This window comes from Lithohypha guttulata, assembly GCF_036872675.1.
Source record: "Lithohypha guttulata strain CCFEE 5908 chromosome Unknown scaffold_11, whole genome shotgun sequence".
NCBI lineage: Eukaryota > Fungi > Ascomycota > Eurotiomycetes > Chaetothyriales > Trichomeriaceae > Lithohypha > Lithohypha guttulata.
In genome coordinates, this window is record NW_027042760.1 from 251,113 (window position 1) to 264,574 (window position 13,462).

A 13,462-nucleotide genomic window follows, 5' to 3' on the forward strand; every position below is an offset into this window, starting at 1 on the left:
GTACTCCACTCAATTTTACTGTTAAATTGGTATAGCTATTATACGTTATTAATACCGGTAGATAAGAGTACAGATTCTCGCTTCTTAATTTCTCGTTCCGTCTTAGTGGGTGAGCTGCTGCCGCTTTAACTCACCCTGCAGGTAAGCCGAGGGTGAGCTGGGGGTGAGTTGTGGGTGTGAGTAGGGTGAGCCGAATCGCACGGCCATATCTGTGGCGCACCTTGCTCTACGCGAAACAGGCGTCTCATCCACTCACACCACACCTACTTGCTCTTTGTTTTAACCGCTACGACCATTTATTTAGTCTACTCTGTGTAGTACTGTACCACGACTAGAGCTATGATCTTCTTATTTCACTGATCTAATATCTCTACACTATAAGCCTTCTAATTGTAAGCATCTCAAGCATTCTTGGTCACTGCAGAAGGGACAGTGTCTGTCTGATGTTTAGACTGTGCGATATTACTTTTATACGTCCACACTGCTAGACATTCACTTCCTGAGCACTAAATTGCAAATCACACCTTATCTTATATGTTGCGGAACAAGACAGGGGTCACCTGCTAATACTGAGAAGGGCAGATAGGCCGGCGCCAATGATTTTGTGTGATGGTGGTTTGCTGATCGGCATTATAAATATCAGTCCGTCAGTCAGTCAGTCAAAGGTGCGAGTGGCTGTTAAGTAGACTGGTGACTGGAGTATGCGATGCGGTTAAGCTGGTCAACCGGCGTGGATGCTGTATGCACCTCGCCTGCTGGACCATCACTCTAGAGCAGGTGCAGTCCTTCTTTTCTGCCTTGTTCCAGTCATGTTAAACCCAATCAGGTGTTGGGGTCGGTCTTACCACGGGAAGATCCAACTTTTTGTTGTTTATGACTGGTTCGACTAGTGTTGTAAATCCTGCAGCATGTCTCATTCGGTAGTGGGTCAGGCATACCTATCACTTTACCTCCGCACGCGTCAGGCGAGGATGAGGAGGTGGTGTGCCTACAATTCTCTGCTGTGGTAGCTGTGCTGGGATGACGCCATACGAAGCGATCTTAATAGCTATATTCAAGCACAGCCCACATGCTTCAGGCAGTTGATCTGTTTATGGACCGATGACCATTGGCGACAGTACTGGTTAAATTCGCCGAGAGCTATCAAATCTCCCGCTCGCCAGTGTGTAGACAAAGCTTACTCTCAGATATACAGCTATACTGAAATGTACACTCGCACATGATCTATCACTGGTTGGTCTGACATACCACAGTGCCGCTATTGTTGAGCCATGCCATGGCGCTGAGGAGAGTAAGTGAGACCAAGTCTACGGTGTGAAATTGCTGACTGTGGTTGGTGTCTAGCAGAGATGAGAGTTTATGCTTCGCATGAGCTCGTCGCTGTGCCAAACAACAAGGTAGTCTTGGATCGCTGCAGACAGACTGAGCTTACTCCCTGTGGGCAAAAGCTACAGCACATCGTCAGTAAAGTGAGATCGTATTAAGGTAGACCATCAACTTAAGGGGTCTAGCTGCAGTGGTGGTTCATGTAAGCCGTACTAGGCTTTGTGGTACTGTATTGCTCATGCTCTAGCGCAGTCAAGCTATCGGCTCGGTCAACCTCGTAGGGCTTATGGCATCTGTTATACATTAACTTACGACAGGTGGCTAGATTCGCCAGTGGTACCTTCTCTTGTTTGCAAAACCGACTCTGCTCGTCACTTGTCTGACTGTGTGTTTTTAATCACGTTATCTGCATCGCGTCAGCTTAACCAGTGTGGTAGCTGCTACAAACTTCTTACTTGCCAGATCGTAGCTTATAATCGCGTCGAAGACGTGGCCCTAGAAGTCTCTAGAGCTAGCGTTGTACGTTGTTTCGCGTTGATAACAATCCACGCTCGGAGCCACTTGTATATCTCTGGCTGCAACTCTAGAGGCTGACGCGACGGATTCTAGCGCTGTTTAGGACTTATTTCTGTGCTTCGTGAATGGCAAAGAAGAGCGCGAGCATCTGCACCAAGACCATACGGGAATCCACGGACCAGTAGACAACCATTTTGAGGTCCAATATACCTCCGTAGCGCCATCGCAAACATCATGGGAAGCGCTGTGCGTGTGTGAATACGCCGGATGTCAGGTCAATGCCGTCGAATAAATAACCTGAGCCCAAAGTGGAAGGAGTCAGCGAGCATCCCGATTGTGTACTAGCTATGTGTGCAGGCAGGCTCCGAAGTAGGATCAATACTGTCGTTGACGCTGCTTAGGATAACGGAGATGATGCCTTTGATTCTCAGAAAAGGGTAATGTTCTGCCTGGATGCGCTGTACTATCAACCCACATTTAAGCATTCACATCGTCAAGAGGCAAGGTGTTGTCCCTCTACTGTAGACCTCCACAACTGTGCCTAAGCACGATGAAGTACATTGGAAAGCAGGCGTGATTGGGAGAAAACAGATCTCCGATGGCACAAACGAGCTCAAGAGAGCCTAGCAGTTGTCCAAGTCATCTAAAGACCGCTGTATGGAGTCTCAGGTTGCATAGCTTCATATCGCAGATAAAGAAAGTGTTTGACCACGATCTGTAGGGGCAAGAATGTGGATGTCGGCAATAGTTCCATTTGCTCCTGAGAGTCGATTTGAACATGTCTCTGTTCATAGTCTGATAATTCTCGTCGCTGTATCCGTGCTGAATGAGTTGTTCTTCTGTCCTCTAGCTTGGTGTCGGCTCAACTGACCGTGATGATTTGGATCATGCCCCAAATTCTAAAACCTGGGTGATATTGTCAGCTGTCTCTGTACGCAAACCGTGGTGGAAATGGCTTAGACTAGCCATATTACTCCAGGTCAACACCCCCATTGTTGTGGACAAACCAATGGACCCAGGTATCTGTAAACGCTGTCCAAGACAGTTCGTGCCAACGTCTTACATGCCCGAAAGAATGGTGTGCTCGAGTGGTGCACAGATGACAGTCTCTTATCACCAGTAACCCATATTTTAACGCGATGGGGTATAGAGCTTGTAGAACACTGCCAGCCGGCTGTGTTGAGGTGGAGTACGTTCCCTGCTCTTACGCACCATGGCGCTCCTCGTGTCAGCTTGATATAGCACACATCTCGTGAGAAGGAGGTACTGGCATCTTTAGTCTGCGAGCAGTCGAGAAGAGGAAGTCGTTCTCTGACGTGACATTCAACCCCAATCTACTCTTTGATCGTCAGAGCCGCGACTCCAGACTTTGTTAATGTCCCAAACCGGATTGTCGAGACTTGCAGTGATATGCACAGTCTCTAGGTCTCGCGGACTCAGAGCTTGAATTGGCTCTGCTGTATTCGACGTGCTCAATAGCTCTCCTGCTCAGTGTCAACTCGTCTGAGTGATCGTTGTCAAACAGAAATCATTCTGGTGCCACTCAAGATACACAATAAGTTCGGCCAATACATAGACCAGGTTGGTCCCATGCCAACCATGTCAATGTGGATCTTGATAGTGCATCTCGAGCGCGTCGTCATTGGTCACGAATTCACTTGGGTAAGCTAGCTGCCTATCTTGGATACTCCGCACACTAAGGGACGCAATCGCTTGCGCTTAACATCGAATGCATTTCTGAACTCCTTCACTTCTACCGTCATTGGTGTGACTGACTACCATTTCAGTTCGCGGACACACATACAACTCACTATATATGCACTCGCTTCCAGCCAGATTGTGTCGCCTTTCGAGCCAATGCCGGACTTCAACACGAGCACTGTCTACCCTGCGCTCGATCACCTGCACGGTACACACCAAAACCAACATCAACAACAACACCAACATCTAGATCCTATACACTGCCATTCGCGTGAGTACGCACATCGCTATGATGGAGACTGAGACTGAAGAATGTACAGGAAAAAGACGCAAGTCAGACCACGATTCAGATCCATCACCGCATAAGAAGCGGCGTTGGGTGTCTGGTCGTGCAACCAGCTCGTCGTCGGTGTCTGCCAACAACACACCTGCCCTTCAGTCAGAGCATATCACACAACTACCCTCTCCGTCGTCGACACAGGTATTACCGTCACCACAGGTCAGTATTTGGTCACTGCATGGATGTATGGACAGTCATGCTGACCATTCTGTTAGCAATCGGGGTCGTCGCCCACAGCCAACTCTCCAGTCTCAAAGTGTAAGCGCAAGCGCAAGCACGAAGCTGACTTCCTTCCCTCGTCACATCCTCCTAAACAACCTCGCCTCTCTCCATCGGTCGTCGGCCAGATCGATTCCGCCACACCTGAGCTTGACAAATACTTTCAAGAGTTACCTGCCAGTCAAGAAGAGTTTGAGCCATTGACCCACTGGGAGCACGAGGTTGATCCGTACGACATGAATCCACCGACATCGAAGAGACCACGACCATCGGATGTCCTGGCACGCCGATTGTCGTCGTCGGGTCGGAGCACAGACACGGCGCTGTCCAAAGAGAAGAAATATTCGGTCTATAAGGATGTGAACTATCCTGTGGTGTTGGAGACGAAAGGCAGCTTCATGCGCGCCTCAGATCATGGGCTGTCCGAAGAAGATGAAGCATTCTGTGCCACCCTGCACACCCACATCCAGACGCTCCCGCCCGACCTCTTGTTTGACGACGACCACTTCGTCAAGTTTCACGCGAACCTACGCAACCGGTCTGAGGCGCGCATCACGACTGATCTGCACTCGCGGGTGATGCCCTCGGTCGAAAACATGTGCATCGCTGGACGCGCTGAGTTTGCAGGCTTGATCGAAGGTCACAACGACTTGTGGGTGAAAGCCATTCCCTTCTTTGGACCACGACCACAGCCGGACCACACCATCGGCTTTCGATGGTGGAATTTCACCGAAATCCAGCGGCGCAAACTCAACATCGAGCCCACCGCCAAGTCACTCTACACGGCCCGTGAAGAGATGTTCTTTCCCTTCTTTACCGGCGAGGTTAAATGTGGTCGACAAGGACTGGACCTGGCGGATCGACCCAATGCGCACAGCATGACCATCCACATGCGCGGCATAGTCGACCTCTATCGTCGAGCGAGTCGACTCCCAGACCTCCATCGACGCGCTTTAGGGTTCTCCATGTCCCATGATGACCAGACAGCTCGACTGTATGTGCACTACGTGGAGATTGACCATGAGGAGCCGACCTACTACATGCAAGCTCTGCCTAAGGTCAACTTCGGCGACAACCAGGGCGAGAAGCGATGGCAGTGTTACCAGTTCACGGTGAATGTGTGTGAACTGTTTGCACTGCCATTCCTCGATCGACTGAAAGAGGTGATCGATACCCTCCCTGACCCTGTGCCCACCTCGTCAGACCTGGTCTCAAACGTGGACGACATCAGCGTGCAAAGCTCGCAGGACGAAGCAAGCGGGGTCGACTCGCAAGAAGAAGGCACTCGGAAAGGTCACCAGGGCCGGGTGTCTAATGCAGAACTGCGGAACGTGATTCAAGGCTTACAGCGAGAAATCGAGTCACAACGACAAGACGTCAAAGAGCGTGAGGCTAGACTGACTCTTCAGCTCGAGCAACAGCGCACCGAGGCAAAAGAGAGGGAGGCTGCCTTGCTCACTCAGCTAGAAGAGCAGCGCAAGAACTCCGAGGAGCAGAGAAAGATTCATGACGAGCATCAAAAACAGCTTATGAGCATGCTTGCGGAACAGAGTAAACAGCTCAAAACGCAGAGCGATGAAATCAAGAAACTCTTGCAGAAGCGATAGCCAGCTCTAATGGGGTTTTGACTTCACTCTCGTTTGCTGGTACTTCACACGTATTTGTTTTGTTACCGCGACTACCAAGCGAATCAACATCATGGGGCTGTCGCCAAAGTACACAGAGCTTGACGAGCCGATTTAGAATGTATTAAGTTCTTCTGCTCCAGACAGTCGCATTTCCAATCATTAAGCAGACAAAGAATGACAACATCATGTAGCAGTCGGACCATGCTTACGAGTCATGAATTCTTGTGCCTCTACACGGATCTACAAGAATTTCACAGCGGCACATCTTAACTGGTTCAAAGTCATCCACACCCGTGAGGTTCTGTCGACCTTGTAGGGGTAGTGCTCTTAACTGGCAGTTAGGATATGATACAGCGAGAGTTTTGCTTGTTCAACGTACGTATGGTACAGCTGGTACAGAAGTTCGGGGCTGTCGTTGTCGGGCTCGAGGATATTTTCGAGGTACTTAAGGTCCAAAGACTGCACGGACTGTAGCACAGCTAAATCCATTATGCCTGTCGAACTACATAGCAGCAAGTTATCTCGCGACCGCGACATAAGTAGTCGAGCATCTTCATCCCTTTTGGCATCTTTGAAAATCTGGTGCTGCGCCGCCGCTAAACTGACTGATTCCCACGATACTAAAACACGCACTTGTGCGCTCTTTTCTACGAGAACAATTCCGAAGATCAATCTTCCAGCTGGGATCGGTAGTGTGCTTAACAACCTTTGAAAACAGCAACTATATAGTACCGCCGGCGCTTGGGGCAAAGCTTGTGCTTCCCCACAAAGTTGTGATGGGGTTTTCCCGCAGCGCGGAGGCTTGACAAGGCTGTAGGCCTGGTTGGTCGAAGCAAAGGGGGAAGGCTGTTGCGAAGCAGGGTCATCTGCTCCGTAGGATGTATTGATTCAGATGGTATCTGATTTTGTATCGAGCTAATATTTCTGCTTACTCATTGACCGTGCAACGAGCACTGGTGCTGACGGGTCTGAGGGTCTTTCACGTTGCACGAACGAAGCTACAACAATGAACAAGTGAAGTTGTAACATTGAGCTTGCATTTTCTATAGATACAAAGAATCTGGCAAGTAAGGAAACAGAGATTTGGAGCTGTGAGACTGCTTGTCTACAAAGATTTCCACCATGCGAAGCCCTTTACCTTCACCCAAGCTGTGTTCAGAAAGTACTCCTTGCAGATCTTCGAAAGTCCTCACAGTTGCCGTATATGCGTTTGGTGCACCGAAAGCTTTTGGAAGTTGAAGATAATCGCAGGCAGCAATGTCGTTGTATTCCTCTTTCAAGCTATGAATACATCTCTCAACGGTATATCCATCGTTAAGTATATTCTCGTGCTCGTCTGATCGTAGAGACATCCTAAAAACAGGAGCCCGCTAGGTCAGAGAACGACAGCCGCTCTGCTTATGAGGATACGATATACACATACCCGCCACTAAGACGACGTCCTGTGTGTTGCAGATACACTTCCAAGTCATGCATCATAAGAATCAGCCAGCTGCGTTGCGGAGAACAGACAGACATTGTGGCCATACCAAAGCTCATGTACGCGGGTCTTATCGCAACACGACGCGAAGCAGTCTGGTCACCAGCCTGAGGTCAAGCAATTGTCAGTCATCGATATGATCACCTAGAAGAACCTGTATGAGTGCCCAAGCCATCCCGTTTCCAGAATCAAGAAGTCGTTGCACCTCTTCGTAGTTGACTAATTCACGATGTATGTTGATTGTCTTGGTCACAACCGTGCGCAGACCTCGATCAGAGTTCGGGGTGGTACTGAAGACCAGCTCAGCTGCGTACGCGAATGCTTGACTGTCCCAGTCCTGGACCACCGCTTCCTCGAACTTCTGTTTCGCCTGAGCTTTCAAGTCGTCTATCTCATATTTATCAGCCAGTGCGTACATGAGTGTGTTCACCACGAGTCGTGCTGTGCTCACGTCTTGATCGTGATCTCTGAGGCGGGGTTCTGAAAGTTGTCCTTTCTTCTTCTTCTTGTCCTTCTTGCTTTTCTTGCCTGTTCCAAAAGATCACACATCTTCTTCGTACATGTGGATCTCCGACGCCGCAGCGATTTCTGGCTCGAGAACGAGCTCGTCGATGGGTGCTCCATGGCCAAGGTCTTCGTGACACTGGACGTGATGTGCTACCGCAGATTCAGGTTGTGCAGATGTCTCTTGGTTCAGCTCGGTAGGCGGTTTACTCGGTAACAGGTCGTCGTAGTTGAGCTGGTATAAATAATCCACCATCAGACCAACCAGCTTTGAGTCGTCGTCCGTCAGCTCGACTTCGTCCTTCGGGTTACTATTCTATAGGGACGTCAATTCGTGTTCGAGGCAACAGGTTTAACTCACCTTTCCCCACTTACAAGCAACGGCAAAGTACTTGGATCGAGAACAAACAACGGCCTTGTGCAGGTGAAAAACCTCATCTTAACAGAAGATCCTTGAATCGGAGTATTCGTGAGAAGTCTGCAACCTGATTGCCGTTACCTACTGACTAAGACGGCATCCCTAGATGACCTACCAAAGCAGCGAGCGGAGCAGTGCGTCTCGTTGTTATGCCATCGTGATTCGGCTTGTGAGCAACCATCAGGCTCATGGACACGAGTAGGACTGACAGGCGGAAGTGCATGAAGACACATAGCGATTGCACGATTATTGAGTACGGTGAACCGTCATAGGTGCCAGCGCCGCGCAGCCCATGCATGGCGCAGAGATGCAATCTTGCCGAACTAAATGGTAGCACGAATGAGGGATACTTCTGCATTCGCATGCGCACTGTGCAGGCGCAGACGGTTGACAAATGAGATGCTGTACAACGTGTGTATGCTGGGTGCATGCATTTTGGGAGCTGTGGAGGGCCATCTCAGCATGCAAGAAATCGCCTCGCCGAGTCAGGCAGGAACGAAGCAAGATGACCTTTCCAATGGAGCTATGTGAATCTACCTTTAGCAGCGCAATAGTGGAGATTGCGCCACCTATCAAACAAGAGTATAAAGTTTTGTCCAGCAGGGACCGGCGCATGCAGAACCGCCATGAGTAATCAATACGGTTCGACGTAGACCGTGCAGACAGCCCATGAGCCTCCTTGGAGGCCCTTTCGGTGATTGGGATCGACATCTTCTTTGACTTTTCAGTCAGGGCTGTTCCATAGCCATGCTCTCGACTCGTGTTTGGAAACCTAACTTCACAAGGATGTCCTCAACACTAGTTGGCCGTTCTGGTCGTGTGTATGTGCGGGACAAAGTACTCCAAGTCCATCCCAAGAAATCGGAGCTAGATGTCTACCTCGCGCAGTGAGTCTCAAAATTCATCCCCAATCCTCGAAAGTCAGCAGAGCTTATGGTAACACGTGCATTCAGCTGTGAGAACCGACCCTTCGTCTTGAAACCCGTCTCCCCCTCGATATTCGAGCTCTCCAAGGAGCTCAAACATGAGTTCGAAGAGAACTATCGTGTTCGAACACATATTGATTATAATGAGGAAGAACGTATTCTTATTTACGAATAAATCAACGATGGATTGGCTACACACGAATCCCTAGAGGTGCTGACCTTCTGCCACGAAAACAACATCATCCTCTGTCGTCTGCCTTTCCATACCTCACACAAGCTTCAGCCGTGCGATGTCGGTGTGTTCGGTCGGTTAAAGACTGCCTATCGCGACCAAGTAGAACAATTGTTTCGTGGTGGTGCTAACACGGTAGGCAAACGACACTTTACTCTGCTGTTTGACCGCGCCCGGACTGCAGCTTTCACTCCCGAGAACAATAAGTCGGCGTGGGAAAAGAACGGGGACAAGCTGCGAGAAGAGACTCAAGAGATGTGGCGCATTCTTCAGGCATCGGCTACGGATCGCGACGCTCGTCCCATCATCTGCATCATGGATGCCCTTGATGAGTGTGAGGATGCGGATCGATGTAAGCTGATTCAACTGTTGTGTGACCTACATCAGAGTACACACAACGATCGCTCCACTGGTGCTCTGAAAGTGCTAGTGACGAGCCGACCATACGACAATGTGCAGAGATGGTTCGAACAAGCCACTTCGAGATGGCCTCACATCCGACTTCGTGGTGAGGATGAAAACGACCACATCCACCAGGAGATTAATCTGGTCATTGAACAGCGGGTACAAGACTTAGCCCGTGAGTTCTCTTTAAATCCTAGCGTTCGTAAAAGGATTCAACGACAACTCTTAGACATGCAACATCGCACGTATTTGTGGCTGCATCTTGCGATAGAAGAAGTGCGCGAAGTATGTCGAGAAAGTATCCATCCCGACGATGTACAGGTGGTGTCCCTACCGATATCGGTCGAAGGCGCCTACGACCGGATCCTGTGCAAGATTAAAGAGAGACAAAGAAAGTTTGCCCGCCAGATTCTTCTGATCATCGTTGGAGCGCGACGACCCCTTAGCATTCAAGTGCTCGATGCCGGTGCGGATGTGAATGCTCAAGGAGGGCTCTACGGCAATGCACTTCAAGCAGCATCAGAGAGAGGTTACGAGCAGGTGGTGCAACTACTACAGAACTGGGCGCCTATCCGTGCTTACAGACCAAATCAGTGAGCAATAATCCAGTGAGCCATTAGGTCTAACTCTAACCGTGCTTGTTCAAGTGCACTATCTCTGCTTGACCGATTCGGTGTCAAGAATTACGAGCGCTAAGGCCTGGAATACCGCATCGTCATCATGTATCTCTTTCCATGGTCAAGAACATCGGCGTACGCAGCAGCAGCGAAGGAGGTCAGAATATATAGCAGAGGCTACTGAGTGGTGCTTGAGGCGATGCTAGAGACATACTATGTCATCCGAGGCCATCAAAGGCGACTTGGTGGAAGCTGCGTCACCTCTAGAGCGCTTCTACTGAGGTCAGACGTTGGTCTACGAATTGAAGTGGAGATCCTTGGAGCCAAGCAATACCGCCTCTAACGTCTGACATCACTAATATTCTCGTAATGTTATAGTACGGCTTGCGTAGACAAAGGCCACCCACTACTGATCGAGCCACAACTTGGCTGCGTGGTGCCGTCCCAATTGTGGCTGAACTTCCCACCATATACGGCGGTTAGACATTCTGCCTACCAAGTCACTGTACACATTTGCATGCGTGTCATCACGATTTACAGCGGTATACATTTGAGTCAATAGCTTCATTGTCGGCTTGTTTTCACTGTACGCAAATACGAAGGAATCATGTACTGTACTGTAACTTGCGTCGTCGGAAGTTTAACGTGCATCCTCGTGTGGCGAAAAGTCCGGTGTGGAATGGTCCACCTCTCCAGTATCTCTGCCATTCTTCCGCCATCACGTTTTAGATCTTCTACTTGATACTCGTATGATCCTCGCACTCCTAAGTCTTACCGAGATAACTCTATATCAAAGATTACCTCAAAGTTAGGGCACAAGACAATAGTTGTGTTTTGGTGGGGCCTCGAGATTTATCGGGCGGGTCAGCCGACACTTCCGAAGTCCACGCTACGATCATCCCAAAGATCAGGGATGGAAAGCCATCCTCAGGAACGTGAGGCGTACCTCAGGTCTGTCCCTGTAAGGCGGGCAGCATATACTCGATAACTGATTCACAACTCCAGAGCTTTGCAAAGTCCTCAAATCAGCATTGCGGCGCCAGGACAAGAAATACATCTAGGCAGTTTTGCACAGCTCTAAAATTGCAATGACCATCGTTGCAAGGTCATCAGCCGTCGAGCCCGTTGAAGGTGTAGAACCTGTCGAAACTGTCAAAGCGATTGACTTCATTCATGCCATCCGTACCGTTGATACTATCCACACCGCTAACGCCATCATACACACTGTTGACACCACTCATGCTGTTGATGCCGTTCATGCTGCTGGGGCCAGTCATGCTGCTGACGCTGTCAGGCACAATATCCTCTCTACTGATAGGCACGGATGAAAAAGAGTCTGCAGGCGATCGAGATGGGACATGTGTAAGTAAAGCTGTGGGAGATGGAAGCTCCTTCGGGCCGTCAATTATGAACTCAATAGTGGCGAACGACTCTTCGATGGCAGGATCAGATAGGCGCGCGTTTCGGGCATGTGCCGCAAGCAGTGATAGATCAACGCCAGACCGGATCATATCTAGTAAGTCGGAAATTGTGTCAGGAGCACCAACACGCAAAATGGCGATCATTCCACCAAGCAGTTATCTGTGTCTTTCGAGGTTGTTTTGTGCATCGTTCAGATCGTTAATGTTTCGCTGGTTGGTAACTTTCCTACGCTGATCTAAACTGGCGTCGATCTCGCACCTGGTGCCACGGATTGAACAAGCATCGCAAGGTGTTGATCCTGAGCACTACATTCGTTAGGATAACCTTCCCCCGATCCAATCGATTATGTTGAAATCACCTTCGTTTTCCGTTGTTTACAGGCATTGCAGGCTGTAGAGATCTTGCTCGGTTTTGTGTTCATGTGTCGGAAGTCCATGTCCGTGTCAACTGGAGGGATTCGAGGTACGAGCGTTCCTGACATTCCCAAATGAAAAGATTCGTATGGAAAGTTGAGGTCGAAATACAGGCGGTGTACTTGTGGAGAACCACTCTCAGACAAATACACTGCACTCAGCTTGTCGTTTGGCTGATCAGACGCAATGAGATACAAGAAGAAGTTAACTGGAAATTGATAGGGATATGGAGGCTCAATTCTGGGCGTGAAAATCGGGCAATAAAACGACATGATCTAAGGCTCGTAGGACTAACGATCGCTATCATCAAATTTGCGATTTGTGAAGCAGTGTGGGGAGTGACGTGATAGTGACATCGTCGGACATCCAATCCGGTCCGGACGTTTTGCACCATGGTGGTTGTGGCCATCGCTTCTGGTGGATCAATTAATGAACACATTGGGAAGGCTGACGAGCAAACCGAAACACAAGCCCTCGAACTGATATATGCTCGATACTCTTGGACACGGTTGGAGTGCGTAACACCCAGTGAGCTGTTCGAAGCAGTGTTTACAACAAGTGAAGTGCCTACCCCAGCAGGATGGTAAAAATTGCGTATGGGAGACGTCCCCTGCGTTGCTATAAGGCTTGGGGGCGAAGTGGCCAAAGGCATCGTTCGTGTCCACATAGTGGTACGACCAGACAGTCTGGGGCTGAATCCTGTGTCGCCTCCGGAACACAATCCGTACCATGAGTTTCGACTTCAGGTGGGTATGTTTAGGACTTCTTACTTCGCCAGATATCGTCTCGTCTGGAGAGGGTGGCCGTGGTAATGAAAACCACAGGATGCATATTTCTTGTTGAGCTAATCAACAGCGGTGGGCTTATACTACCGTACTGATGAAATTGGCGGCAATAGATACCTAGGTACCTACCAGGTATTTCAATGATATTCTGGTTCTCCATCACCTTCTCTTTGAATCGTCACATTGCCTCTGCACCGTCAAAAGGCTCCCGACAGCGTTCGGAATAATTTTTTTATCTCACCTATTACACCGACAGCATTCCCAAATCCGACCTGACTTAATCTTATAGCAGCGTCAAGATATCGGACGTCCCAAAGATTTATCGGGTTATGTATCTTCTGGCAGCGAGCAGTACGTGGTTCTTGAGATCGTGGAAGATCACTGAAACCGAGAACAGAGTACATGTTGAAGAGGCTGACAGCGACGGTGGCTTTGGCCATTTTCACGCAGGCTTGGGATGACTGACGCCTGGGAAGCTTGTCATGGCGATTCGGGTCTAGGTATTGGCAGATAAAGCACCAAATGACCAT

The 13,462-nt window shown here is 49.5% G+C and overlaps 4 protein-coding genes across 4 annotated transcripts; 1 reads left to right on the forward strand and 3 right to left on the reverse strand.

Moving 5' to 3' along the window:
* Nucleotides 1-3,835: 3,835 nt before the first annotated feature.
* On the forward strand, nt 3,836-5,709 carry LTR64_008687 (uncharacterized protein; the record flags this gene model as incomplete). The annotated part of the gene is made up of 2 exons (XM_064902997.1): nt 3,836-4,042; nt 4,099-5,709. 2 exons carry the CDS (start codon nt 3,836-3,838, stop codon nt 5,707-5,709), a joined length of 1,818 nt encoding a protein of 605 aa, XP_064750649.1.
* A 1,625-nt stretch (nt 5,710-7,334) lies between these two features.
* On the reverse strand, nt 7,335-7,628 carry LTR64_008688 (uncharacterized protein; the record flags this gene model as incomplete). The annotated part of the gene is made up of 1 exon (XM_064902998.1): nt 7,335-7,628. One exon carries the CDS (start codon nt 7,626-7,628, stop codon nt 7,335-7,337), a length of 294 nt encoding a protein of 97 aa, XP_064750650.1.
* A 123-nt stretch (nt 7,629-7,751) lies between these two features.
* On the reverse strand, nt 7,752-8,152 carry LTR64_008689 (uncharacterized protein; the record flags this gene model as incomplete). The annotated part of the gene is made up of 2 exons (XM_064902999.1): nt 7,752-8,030; nt 8,090-8,152. 2 exons carry the CDS (start codon nt 8,150-8,152, stop codon nt 7,752-7,754), a joined length of 342 nt encoding a protein of 113 aa, XP_064750651.1.
* Nucleotides 8,153-11,421: 3,269 nt separating this feature from the next.
* LTR64_008690 (uncharacterized protein) lies at nt 11,422-11,877 on the reverse strand (the record flags this gene model as incomplete). Its single annotated transcript, XM_064903000.1, has 1 exon — nt 11,422-11,877. The coding sequence occupies one exon, from the start codon at nt 11,875-11,877 to the stop codon at nt 11,422-11,424; it is 456 nt and encodes a 151-aa protein (XP_064750652.1).
* Between the last annotated feature and the right edge of the window lie 1,585 nt (nt 11,878-13,462).